Here is a 13,966-nt window from a genome sequence, read left to right as displayed (position 1 = left end):
TTTATTCCTATCTTTCACCGCAACTTTTTCGAAGATTAAACAATCGCTGCAGCCTATTTTTTGCCGTTTTCATGCGCTGCGAAAATGATCCCATAAGATTTGCCGGTGCCTGCACTGGTTTAAAACCCGAGGCGTTATTTTGGAACTACTTCTTTCCTGCTTCGTAGTATTATACTTTTTTGAGAATTGATGACTAACGACTTTGCACCTAACATCTGGCCAACTTTGAGCCCCTTCGGCTTTACCATTTTGAAGCGCTGACCGGTATCAATATAGTAAAAGAATAAACTTTAAAAATCAGTGCTGGCAAGCGTTATCACGGTTCCGCTGCCTTCTTCCCGGGGATGGCTCTTTTTCATTGTTGACCGTAGCAAACGGCAGCAAAACGACAGCAGTAGTTTCGCATATTCTAAACGACCAGGAGGTACGATGGTCAGTTCTTTTGACGACTTGAAAATTGACAGTAACGTTATGGGGTTGAATGTCCCAAAGCGACTCAGGCTATGAGGGTCGGAGTAACGTTATCGTCAATTTTTCGCAAAGGGTACGGAAAGTGCGGCAAAATAATAGAAGTAGAATTCCGTAGAGTTAAAAGAAATGGCTCCTCTTAGACGTAAATTAAAGGATGTTTGTAAATAAAAGTGCTTGACCTTGCCGACTTTCAAGTTCGCAGGAGCACCTGGTGATGTTGAGGCGCTTTGTAGACGGCGATACGTTTGTGACTATTGCTAGCCAAGGAAAAAGAATCGAAGCTAAATCTATAAAGAATGCTTTACGATCGCTGCCCTCATTGAATTCAAAATATTTCTGTTTTGCTTGCTAAGCCAAAAATTCTAATACATTTTACCCTTTTTGCGGATAAAAACACGGGGTTGCTGCAACAGATTTTCTGTTTTGTTCGTCTACGCAGTTTTTAGTGCACTTTGCTTACGAATTCCTTCTAAAAGTGCAGAGAAACGTTCAGACGCGGCGTGATATCATTATTCTGGTATTCTCGAGCAAAATTCTGTGGATCGACCGCCCGGGAGACGACTTTTTTTTGGCAATAACGCCGAAAAACATCGCAGTTATTGTTGCCATTTAAAATCTACGAGTTAGTCAAGAAAGTACAATTCTGGCTTTAATTCACCACAAAAGCTACATTATTTGAATATAACGCTAGGAACGAAAGTGTAGCTGCATATTTTTTCCTTCGTACTGCGTAACTAGCGGCGTTCTCGTCATGCCTTTCCAGCGCCGTTGTTGGCATTCATGAGCCTCAGCTCTGCACTCGTGTCGCCGAGGGCATTCTTTGCGACGCAGCTGTAAAGGTCGATATCCTTCTGCTGCACTCGGCGCAAGTAGGCGGTGCGCCGAGCTTCGTCGTTTTCATGCATTTCCACTTCGGCGTTTTCTCTCAATGAACCAGCGTGCCCGCGTTTAGTCCAGTAAACAACGGGCGCAGGATGGCCTCGAGCACCGCAGGAGAGCGTTGCAGTGTCCGAACCTCCTGATTCTGTCCCTTCAAAGTTGATTGCCACAATCTCTGGTGGGTCTAGATGGGGGAAAAGTAAATAAAGCTAAGTGAGCACATATTGCCTTTGCTACGTAATAGTATAACTCTAGAGATATAATCAAAGTCAGTGGTTATTTTAACATTTATTTTCTACTTAAAAGAAAGGTCCTTTATTTAAGAAAACACAGATGTTATCTTCTTTACTGACAGTATTCTTACTGCCTTCATTCTACCTCAGGTCCCTTTTGGATTAGTGCTGTCAAATTTATGCGAGCATTTTTACCTACAGACGCTGCAGTTTGAGGCCGATGAGGCTAGAACTGGTTTTTTAATCAGACATATATCGAATTTTGCTGCTTATATGCGGTAAAAACTACTAAGCCCAGGTCTTGAAGAAAAAAAAAACATTTCCGCATCAGTCGGATATAAAAATTTCCTATAAGCTGCAAGAACTATTATTCATATCATGCTGCTGAGTACACATTTTTGAACTAATAGGATATAAATAGAAGTTTGCTGCTTATAATCGGTAGCAACTACTGCATTCATATTGTGCAGCCAACCAATATTTTGGCATTAATCGGTCATAAATAGTCGTTCGCTGCATATAAGCCGTATATACAATTCCATTCGTATCGTGCAGCAACGTATATATTTACTCATTTGTTCCTAACAGTTTATTCCTCAACGCTTTGTAATATTCGTTTTATTGCAGTTTAAATATATCAGCTGGTGGTGCAGAAAATAACCATGCATATTACCATATCTCATCGCAACTGCTTGTATTGCCAGTGATACCTCTGAACATTTAGTGTTCGCGATATACTATACCCCTACTACGCCAGCGCATGTAGTCAGCGCAGTTGTCGCAATCAAACTTCTGGGGGCATTTAGCTTCGAATAAGTTCCCCATTTAGCAGCCGGAATTATTATTTTGCCTAGAGGATTGGGTCCACAGGGCATTAGAGGTAATCACTCGAAAGTGCTTTTTTTTCAAGATATCAGAAGAGTAAGATTATCTGCGGAAATACGTTCTCCATTCTAGGCAAGTAATTCTTTTGTTTGAGCTTTGCTACGAATTTAAATTTTCTTGTGTTTTATTGTTGTCAAGCGAAAGTCAGAGTTACTATTATTTCCTCTGTAACTTCTCTCCCTTTCTGCCCACTGATTTCTCTTGTGTAGGTACTTACAGAATATTTCCAGAGAAATTCGTCGATATGCGGTTGCAGAGGCGCTGTTCCCCACAGTACATACGTATAAGCCAGCATCTCCTCTGCTTAGGGTGGTTATATTCAGCCATTCGCCTTTGGCAAGGTCAGCAGCTGAAATTAAGAAATTACAAATCATTAAGAGAAAGCAGAACTTGTGCACCGAAGGAGAAGGTCCACGGGTCGTAGCTACTGCAAATTTTCTACAAGATCCACTTGCCAACTATCTAGCAATACACTCCCAATCAGGCTGAAGAAAAGCTTAAAAGGAAACTGCAAAGCAATGCAGGGTTTCGAAAAAAAAAGGAAACAGGAACAGGATCCGAACAAAGCGAGCCCAGCATGTACAAACAGCTGGGAAGTGGTATTCATTTTTATTTTACGACGCAGCCAGTTGATTAAGCTGTAGGGATGTGCGCGTCCCCAAGATTTTCTAATAGCAAATTGAATATTTTAGCACTCGATTAACTCAAAGAATCAAATTGTACATGTTGAAAACAATTTCAAATGAACTGAGTTCCTTCTCAAATTTTTGTATAGTTCTCAAATAATTGGTCAGAAGTTTCAGTACGGCACGCCATACTTTGCTCCGAAGGCTCTTTATACACGCGGACTCACTTCAATGCAACAAAAAATGCCGCCGCGATCAGTCTGCGCGGAAAAACGATTCACCGCTCTGTGCGCGGTCTATTTGGCTGGCGTTAATAATGATGATACACGGGACTTTAAAAATTTCAACTCGACAGTATTCATCCAGGCCTAACAAACTCTGTCCTGGTGCCCAGTACCGGAGGGCAAAGCTCATTCTCGCCTCTCTCATCTACTGAGATTCAGCGCCATGTTCATTCATTCTCTAACAACATTACTAGAAATAGGTAATTTTCCCATGCGAATGACATCGCGGTCTAGGTTCACCTACTGACTTCGTTTAGAGTGTCCCCTAGTGAAGATAAATGTTGAGTCCTACGCGATGGCTGCAGCTTTAATTCCATCAATAACGCTTCGCTGTTCCAGGTGCATATTCCCAAAGGTAGAGAATGATTACAAAAATATTCTATTCGTAGTCGTTTCGCCTCACTCACTTTTCCAGTCGCATTCGGTTCGGTACAAAATCTGGTCTATTCGTGTTCGTTTTAGTTTCGAAGAGCCCTTTTCGTACACCTATGTTAAAATATTTTGATTCATAAAGAAATAAAGGTAAATAAAGGCTCCGAGGTAAATAAAGAACTTCGGAAAATTTTCTCACGAGATTTGGTGTCCTGTGCATCTTCCTTGAGGACCTCGCGGCGCCAAGTGATGGGTTGCCTTGAAGAGCGCCTAGCAACGCACCTCAAAGAAATGCTTTCTCCAAGGTAGGCAACCACAGTTGAAGGACTCGAGAGGAACTCGTCAAATAACGAAGGCCCTGTTGTGTAAGAAAGGAAATAAAGGTATGCGTGCAATCTTAAGCTAGTGGAAACCCATTTCTTTCAAAACAATATATGAGTAGTGCTGTGTCATTCGGCGAAATCTACGCGGGCTCTATTGAATGTGTACAAATTTCCGTCCTTGGGAGCACGAGCACTCTTTTGTTATCGGTATGGATTCCCATTTCTTGATTCATCGCAGAAAGTGCGGTTTATATCTCACCTCTTGTGGCACTTTCCTTTTGATGTGCCATTTTTACCGACCTAATCGAAAAAAAATGCAAGCTTTATTTACAAGGTATACAATGCGCCAGAAAGCAATAAGTTCCTTCATCATACTAGAAGGTCGGTTAACTGACGAGGAGCTTTGGTCTACAGATTTTACAAGTGCTGCTTCGCGGTGCGTTGAATTTTGTGCGTGTATTTCAGTTGATGTTGCTTGCCAAAACTATATATGTGGTGTTCATTTCAATAAAAATCCTCTGCGAGCTTAGCTCGTCTTCCTTTTATTGTTGCAATGTTACTATATGTTAAAATAAAATATGTCACATACCGGGTTTATCAGGGAAGACTTTCAAAAATTCTTTTAAATAGGGCTTTTGGGGTAAAAATATGGCTTTTATGGCATAGTATTCCAGTGCTGGCGGACACCGGGAAGCCGATGAATTGTGTTAAGTAGTAAGGAGGTTAGCTAATTTATGATAACTATCTAACTATCACGGTTAGGCAACGGGTTACAATTAAGAGGTTTGTAGCCGGTCATGATTAATAGCCGTAAAAGATTTATGCGAAGCATATTACAATAGGTAACCCAAGCCCTTCGTGACGGTTACACGCCGTGCACACCACGTGACACAATGACGTCACGACAGATGAGAGACGGGGCTCCAACTCGTGCCGTCGCTGCGGTTGCACGCCGTGCAGACCACGTGGTATGGTGACGTCACACCACGTGACACAATGAAGTCACGACAGATGAAAGACGGGGCTCCAACTTGTGCCGTCGCTGCGGTTGCACGCCGTGCAGACCACGTGGTATGGTGACGTCACACCACGTGACACAGTGACGTCACGACAGATGAGAGACGGGGCTCCAACTTGTGCCGTCGCTGCGGTTGCACGCCGTGCAGACCACGTCGTATGGTGACGTCACACCACGTGACACAATGACGTCACGACAGATGAGAGACGGGGCTCCAACTTGTGCCGTCGCTGTGGTTGCACGCCGTGTGCATCACGTGGTATGGTGACGTCACACTCCCGCGCATTTCGAACGCGCGTTCACACTCGGTGTAGCTGAAACGCTCGCTCCACCGGGCAGGCGGACGCGGCTTCCGTGGCAATCCAGGCGCTCACCCAACGCGCGTCTCGGGGTTAGTCGGCGTTCCGCTGTAGCCATGCCGTTGTCTTCCCCCACGACGAAGGCTTCTAGTGGTTGTATTAAAATGACCAATTATTCAACTAAGGAAAGCCATGTATTACCAAGCCTAGCCATCAATATGCTTCGCATCTGACTAGGCTTAACCTTGGCTAAGCCTCAGCCATTTTTAGAATTGCAAAAGCGCGATTACTCTCGCCGCTTTGGCTCGACAAAATTTGCCTGCATTATGTGAAAACACTGCGCTTTCGAAAGCATGCAGGCAGAGCAACCTCTCCAGTACACGAAACTAGTCGAAAGAGCCAAATTTTGTCGAGCCACAACTCCAAGGATGATCGCGTTTTCTAAATTCTGAAAACTGATATGACTATTTCTAAAGACCGGCTGAAAGTTTTTAATTGCAACTAGACCCCTAACTCCGTTAGTTCAACAATCATAAATAAAAATTAGTTGACCAGCTTACCACTTGAGACGATTCACCGGTTTTTCTGGTGTCCGCCAACACTTGTAATACTATGCCGCAAAAGCCATACTTTTACTTCAAAAAGCCTATTTTTGAAATTTTTTTTAATGCGTTCGCTGAAACACCCGGTATATACACCCGCCAGTTCATGGGTGGGACGGCAACAGAGCAGACTGAGGAGTTGCTTTTGTTGTGAAAAAGATTTTGCTAGCTATTATAGCAACTACCGTTATAGATTTTAGACGATACCCATTTGTACTTAGAAATTTCTCTTTTCAGTTCCTTATAACGTTGCTCTGAAAGAGCATATACCGTGCGCGATTAATATTTTCATATAACACGTGCGCTGCTAGAGGGGCAGTATTCACGCTTCTTCCTGGATGAGAGTGGTAATAAATACACAGTATTTATTATCAGCGCTCTGTCCTGTCCCCCTTTCTGCCTGTTTTTTCCTAACTGTGTTCGCGCTGCTGAAATCGTATAGATTCCCACCAACTAGCCCGCCAGATTGTGTTATACAGTATAATAGAGTCTAGGTCACATTTGTCTCGCGTAGTGAACTTAACATTTGTAAATCTAGCCGAGCTGTGTCGCAGGAGTTAAGATCCCTAGCGTGAACTCCGGAGTGTAAAGTTAAGAAACCGTCTGTTGCTCCTCGCTCCATCCACATAGTCAGTTCCTAAAACATGTGTTATGGTAACGATGATGAAATTTCCTGGCGCAACGGCATCTGGGGCCAGCAGCCCCTTGGCACAAGGTCATTTTCTTCTACTCAAGGTGGGATCAAAGACCCATTTCCGAATCATTGCACTCTAAAGAAACCGAGCACTACGCAGGGGAAAGCTTGTACCCATTGTATCACTGGTGGGTACCCGGCGGCACTGGGGGTCGAACCCCGCACCTCCCTAAAACATGAAATTGTCGGGACTGCAACTGGTAAGAGCACCTCCTGGCCAATGCCTCCGTGCCACCACTCAAATCTGGCAGTCTAGCTGACATTTTACAGATCCACCCTTTTTTTAATAACATTTTCATCATGCTTATGGTAAAAGGTATGTTATCAGCCTTACTGCACAAAATTCTTTTTACTCACAATGCGTCAGAGCATTGTGAGTAAAAATGACTGTCCTCATAAACGACTTATTGTCAAAACTTTAGTTGACGATAAAAAGGCGTAAACGCAGAGCAACAAGTGCGCTCTTAGCGTCAGCACACCATACATACCAGTCACTTCAAGGGACATGTATTCTGTTTTCACTGGGTTTGTGTTGATTTGGCACGCGTAAAGGCCGCTGTCTTCGTAGCCAGTTTTCTCAATATGGAGTGCGTAATAGCCTCGCCCATCAATTTTCACAGAGAAGCGGCTGTCGTTTAAGATCACAGACGACCCAATTGAAAGCACCGTTGAGTCGTCGATGCGAATCCAAGCAACCTAGAAATAAACGGTGAAAATAAAAAAGAAAATCACGTTCCCGAACAACACAACGCCTAAGGAAGTTTATTACATGATATTCCCCAAGTTGATTATTGTTCAAACTGAAAACGATAGGTTGGATTAAGAGAAGCTTCTTGTAGAACGGTTTCAAAAGGCATGCAACAAGAAGTGAACAAGTCAGGGGCGAGCCTTAAGGTGCTCGCCAACGTTTCGACACGCGGACTTTTCTTCGTCTGGGGAAGCGCTCATCATTGTCCAGGTAGAATGCCCACTATAGGAGATTAAACGGTTCACCTACAAAACAGAGGTAGAGAATGAAGCCAGCTCAGAAGATAGGAATCCCAGGGGTAAGGAGGGTGGAGAGACTGCGAACGTTGGCTGAGTGTCAACACATTGGTGGCTGCGACAGAAGACAACGTATGACCGGTTGGGTTGACCTGGAAAAGCTGGGATACTCTCGCGGCGGAAAGGACTACCGAGAAGCGAATAAAGAGAAAGAAAAAGTAAAAATAGCTCAGTGGGGAGAAATAGTGAGGGAAGGGGGAAAGGAGTGAGAACGCCAAGAGAGAGACCACCCTGGTTATTAAACTGGCCACAGAGGAAGCCACGTTCTCATGGCGAATATTGGCATGCACCTTCATAAAAATCTACTTGCAGAGCCTCGATCATCCCTTTCTGATACCTCTCCACCTGTTCTGGGGGCGGCGGTAAGTGTACGCTGTTTCACACTTCATGGAGTTGTGTGAGAAAACTTAGATCCACGCTGCGGAGGAAGCCTACAGATCGACAGCAATACTTCGATTTCACTCCCCATCATCCAAGACACTGTAGGAGAGACATCTTTGGTGGACACGCAACGCGCCTCAGAAGTATATGTAACGACACCGACGACTGTGTGGAATATATGCACTAATTAAACAGAAAACATCCTCACTTACAGGAACCACCGTCAGAACTCCTTATATCAATATTCCCAATGAGCAACCAGCCTAAAGCGAGGTGATCGACTTAAAAGAGTGCCAAAAGTTAATAGTGAGCAGCCACCTGCACTTATAATGAAATACTCGAACACCCATCTAACATAAGGGATATTGTGCAGAAATGCCACCATATTTTCACTACCAGCGACCGCCTCAAGAAAGCATTTCTCAACGCACGTAGAGTGACATACAGACGCAAAACCAATGCGAGAGATATCCTAGCAGACGCTAGGCTAAATACGAAACTCCCACCGACAATAAGCCCATGCTCTCGACCTTGACGCAAGGCGTACAAGCATTTACAAAGCGACAGTTCTGTTACAAAGCGACAGTTCCAATTCGTTTATTGTTTTTCCTTCTTTATCGTTCTACTTTAATCATATGCTATGCAACTCCAGCTATTGTCTCACAGAAAACCTTGGCTTTCCTTCCTTTTCCTTTTCATTTTCACTTTCACTTTCTCTCCGAACCCGCCACCTTTCTTTATTATTACGATAGTATTTAGGTTGTCCTCCCGCAAAAAACTTCCGGCTTCTCTTTCATGAAACCCCGGATTGGTCGAGATAAGTAACGTGGCCTTGTGACATCATCAAAACCTGCCCACCGGATTGTGAGTCAGCTGCCTGCCATGGCAAGTGGGTGTTAATTTAATGATTTGCCGAAATAGGTCACGTGATTTTACAACACCTTCACAACCTAGCCATCATGGCACGTGGCAACCTGCCCACCGAGTTGTAAGCTACTTGCACCCACGGCAATGTAATAATTCAAATAAATTTTATGCAAATGCCGCCGGACCGTAGCGCGGCCCAGGAGCCTTATGGGCGCTCGGGAAGCGCAACCTTGTTCTCTCAAACTCCGCCAGTAGCCTAGCTTGAAACAGTCAACAGCCGGTGCAGTGGCGCATCGCACAACCTTACACCACTTCGCCGGTAATGGTATGATGACTCCCCGAGACATTTGAATGCGATTGAGATGTGACGTCTTTGACATCATGTGACCACCAGGGAATAAACCATAGTGCATCGGCAACTGTGAAAATCTTTGGACCCAAAAAGCTTGAATGTGACCCGGCAGCAGCAATCCCAAAAAACTCCACAAAACTGTTGCAGTAGGCCCACACCAGGGTATCTATTAAGGTCAATTAATGGAAAAGGCGACCGAGTGCTGTGTGATATAAGTGCACGTTAAAGATACCCAGGTGGTCGAAAATATTCCGGAGGACTAAACTACGGCGCCTCTTTTTCTCTTCCTTCTTTCACTCCCACCTTCCTCCCTTCTCTTACGGCGCTGTTCGGGTACCCACCGAGATGAGACATATCCTGTCCCACTTCCGTTCCTCAAAAACCAGTTTTTCAAGTGGTGGAGATTAGCCAGTGGAATAAAGTGGATTAGTTGGATGGATTCGTATGATTCCACATGATATTGCAATGGAAGGTGCTGGAACATTATAGAAGTTGCTGACTCATGCATACTATCTAATGGCAGTGGAACCGATTCCAACCGATGTTCTTGGCGCAGATCGCAAGGAGAACATTAGACACGCATTGTAGGCAATATGTCAGGCAATCTAAATGCTATAGTATTTTCTTCGTTAATAACGTGGTTAAGAAGGCATCCAAAATTTTTTCTCGTTTTTAGCTTCCCGGTATTTCGTTTTGCTGCGCTTCTCAATTCTTGTATCCCATTTTTTTTTTAGGTTAACCCAACCAGTCATACCATGGCACTTGTAGCAGCGCCCCATATGCGGACACACAGCCGTTCAAGCCCGAGTTCACTATCTCTCCCCCCTACCCCCCGCTTCCGCTTCCTTTCACCTCAGCTGGAGTATTTCTTTATCAGAGCGTTGCAGGTCGACTGGTTAATTCTATTGAGCAGCCATGCTGCCTATGCAAGACTTTCAACTTCAAGACGGCCAACGTAACGCTCTTCTCACATCACACCCTCCTCTTCCGAACCAGGGTTCCTCCTTAGACTGAAGGACATTTTTGAACCCCGCCAATGGGAAGGATCGACCCTATCGATTAGAAGGAGAGAGAAGTAGGTGGTTAGGGGAGGGGGGAAGGGGGGCGCCGGACCCGAGGACGTTATTGTTCTGCATATGCGCACTGGCGCTATGCTATTCCCCCAATCGATAGGTACCCCTATTCTAGAATTCCCTTATGCTGAAAGCATTGTCCAGATGAAGGTAAGTATTTGTCTAAACGGTGGCGAGCACCCTGGGACTGCCCCTCTCTCGTCCATTTTGTGTTGTCAGGAAACCCAGCCGCCTTCCTTCTCTTCACAATGAACATTGAAAGGCAAAGTTAGTCACACGAAAAGCATCCACTGCAAGCATGGCAGCTGTTAGGACTCCAGTGTAATTTTCGTCTGGTACCACGGTTAACCTTCAAGTGCGCCTGCTGCATTCAATTACAAATGTCGAAATGTCGTAGGACTCACACTACCTCCACGACTTCCGATGCGGTATGTTTACGATAGCGCCCAATTCATCAATTCACGTCGCTTTCATCACTCAAGCCAACGTATCCAGCAACCCTATGCCGAGGTAGTAAGTAAACGGAAAAGCTTTCAATTACGATGAAGAACACCACGCTTATGACGAAGAAGAGACAGCTCTCTTTCATGTACATGTTGATATTACAAACGGCGGCACTGAACGATCAAGAGCGTTCAATGGGTGTGTCAGTGATTTACTTGTCCGTAACAGACTTACTGTACATTACTTATTTTCTTTAATCTCCTAATAACCTAGTCAATTGAATTCTTATGCAGTGAAAAGGCATTATAACCAGATGCAGAAATGCATTCGAAAAGGCACTTTTAGAAATCGTGATTAACAAATTGTTAAGGTTTTGTGGGGGAAGCTATTTAGACTTCTCACGATGAGGTTACTCGTTGAAAACTATACAATCTCTTGAGACTTGAACGTGCAAACAAATACAGCTTAAACTTTAGAATACAGAAAAGTCAATGTTACAAAAGGCTCTTAGCACTTGTAGTGTTTCTTGCGTGAAACAACGTGCCAACACGGAGAACTGAAAATAGCGCGAAGCGTCCCAGTAGTAGTATCCCGGTCATTTTATGAAGTCATTTACAACACGAAGGTGGGGCCGCGCTTACTTCTCCTTAAAGAAACCAATCGAATCCTTAGAAAGGGTGCCTTTAAAAGAAACGCATCTTGTTAAGCAAGGCACGCTTCTACAATTCTGTTTTAACACCGATGTGCACAGTGGCATTTCATAGAAAACACCATGTTTTAACACGGATGCCCAGCTACCGTATTGCTTGATCGATAGCTCAACTTATTCACTATCGCATTAGCCTCGCCTTCAGCTTCAGGCGCATGTATCGAAAGAAATGCAACAAGAAGCAAGTTTAAAAGCAGCAGCAAACATTGTGTGTAATGGAATAGTGCGAAGTGTTTGCTGCCCAGCGATAATTATAACCAAGAACAGTTACGGCCACAAAAGCATTACCGTAGTCACGCAGTTTACGATGCTGACAAAGGGCATACAAAAGTGCCGCACAAAATTTTTTCTCTTCGTAAATACTCCCAAGTACAGACTACACGTGTGGGTTTTAACCAGTTCCAAAGAAATGCTCTTCGGAGCAACAAGAGTGCTTGAAATTTATTATGATGCTCGAAATTGAGTGCTAACGAGCTTATTTCAATTGAGCAAACTTTAACTTTAAGGAGCGTTTACTTAAGCACTCCTGAGGTTTGCTCAGTATTCCACCTCTTCTAAGCCTTACCGGAGAGCTTATAACGCGGAGCGACTTCTCAGATCGAAAGTGTTAAGTAATGCAAGAAACATCGACTCACCTTGTATCGACCCAAGTCGTTCAGCTGACATTTTAAATGAACTTTACCCCCTACTGTCGCTGTGACATTTTGCGCAACTCCATTGGGGTGGAAATCGTTTGCGGGAACAATATCGTCGACATTAGGTGAAACCGTTGGGGTTGCTGTGCCTGCAAACAATAGAGAAGGTAGGCTCTCCAACTCAGTGTCTTCCGTTTTCCGCTTTGATGTATTAACCCCCTTCTGTGCGTTTTGCCGTGTACTGAAAACCTCACGCGAGTAGCTAAAGGAAGAGTCTGCTCTATAAAAATAAGAACCTGAGTATTTGAGAATTAATTGCATGCTTAATGGAATGGCTTCGTTTGAGCATGCCGAACAATATGGACAAAACCATTTTTGAATAAAGAGTTTATGAGCACAATTTTTTCAAGAATTGAAAGAATGCAGTATAAGAAACAATATATACACAGATCTCTCGTCGGTAGGCTTGAATGTTTTTGCTATTAAATTTTTGCTCTCCTCAAAAGCGTCCTCCATTGGTTTTCAATAGCAGCCTTAAATGTTTGTTGAGAGCGATGGAAACGCTACAAAAGAAATATTTTGCTACACGTTACAAGAATGGACCATTGCATTTAATATTTTTGTACTAGTGCCTTAGAGCTTTCCAGATTTCACAATTTTTTTGCAAGAATATTCCACATGTTTCGGTCGCTCAAAAGATCCCAGCCCCGTTTGACAGGGTCTTAAGAGGATACGCTGTGCTACGTTCTGCTACTCTAGCGCTAGCTTTGTCGACATCCGCCCGTACATAACGGTGCCAACAGTAGAGAAACGAAGGGGAAGCTAACTATTGCTCTCGTGCTATTCGTGGTAACAGTTTGGGGTGAATCCACAAAGTTCTAATTGCTGAAACTGTATTCATTACTGGATGTGCATTTCCAACGTTACAGCCGGCGAAATAGTTTCCAACTATCGGCCATATGGTTTTGATGAATACCCAGAGTTCTATACCCAACACTATTCTGCTGCGTAGTATTCTTAAAGCGTCGATGTAGTCCCCCTCTGCGTTAAATGTGTGCAGGCGCAGTGCAAATAAGTCAGCAGGCCTGAGGAAACCATCACACCATCCATTAGTAGCGGGCCTAAGGAGTCACACTAAAGGAGGGCATTCATCTCACCACTTATGATTTTACTGCACTGTATCAAGGGTAGAAATGTCATAGCATTGCGCTGTCATTTAGCTGTCGTTGCCGTGGCCTAGGAGCCTTTCTTATAGGCCGAGCAAGAAGCATTACCGGGGTGCAGACCGACATTGTTCCTCGTGTGCAACACATCCCAAACTTCGTTCTTATGCGACATAGTACATCGAAACAGTTAACTGGCTTCGTTCATTCAAGAAAAGTGTCAAATGCAAAGTTTAATGTAGATGAATCTTCCCCGCAATCTCTCTCTCAGACGCGAAAGACAATATAAACACCTGCAGACTCTGTAGACGAGGAAAGAGTTAGGCTCATTTGGTGTCGCAAAGCATATTATCCTTTCCTTTCAGTTTTTTATACAGGTGAATACGCTACGTAATTCATGACTTCCGTTTCATGCTTCATAAAGGCATGTGTAATAAACTTCCTTTGGTAAAGCCAATAAATATTACTAATCCAGGAGAGAAACTTTATAACTGATCTTTTATCTGCGTCTGTAATTTACAAATGAGAATGAAAGCACACCTTTCTCTAATTTTTTCTTCTCATATTTTAGGTACTTCTCTCAAATACTGAGCATACTGCACAACCCATAAA

At 43.8% G+C, this 13,966-nt stretch overlaps 1 protein-coding gene across 1 annotated transcript in view; it reads right to left on the bottom strand.

The window, feature by feature from the left end:
- Positions 1 to 1,192: 1,192 nt before the first annotated feature.
- LOC149343450 (hemicentin-2-like) overlaps positions 1,193 to 13,966 on the bottom strand; it is a 58,378-nt gene continuing 45,604 nt past the window's right edge. Inside the window, exons 19-23 of the mRNA XM_089542392.1 lie at positions 12,192 to 12,340; positions 7,175 to 7,382; positions 3,950 to 4,108; positions 2,686 to 2,817; positions 1,193 to 1,534 (exon numbers count right to left, since the gene is read on the bottom strand). Of these exons, the coding sequence (XP_089398518.1) occupies positions 1,221 to 1,534; positions 2,686 to 2,817; positions 3,950 to 4,108; positions 7,175 to 7,382; positions 12,192 to 12,340 (962 nt within the window). The 3' untranslated portion in view covers positions 1,193 to 1,220. The remainder of the gene's footprint in view (positions 1,535 to 2,685; positions 2,818 to 3,949; positions 4,109 to 7,174; positions 7,383 to 12,191; positions 12,341 to 13,966) is intronic.

The sequence above is a fragment of the Amblyomma mixtum genome, chromosome 5 (assembly GCF_055824585.1).
Source record: "Amblyomma mixtum isolate Tamu chromosome 5, ASM5582458v1, whole genome shotgun sequence".
NCBI lineage: Eukaryota > Metazoa > Arthropoda > Arachnida > Ixodida > Ixodidae > Amblyomma > Amblyomma mixtum.
This window is presented reverse-complemented; position numbering and strand designations above follow the sequence as displayed.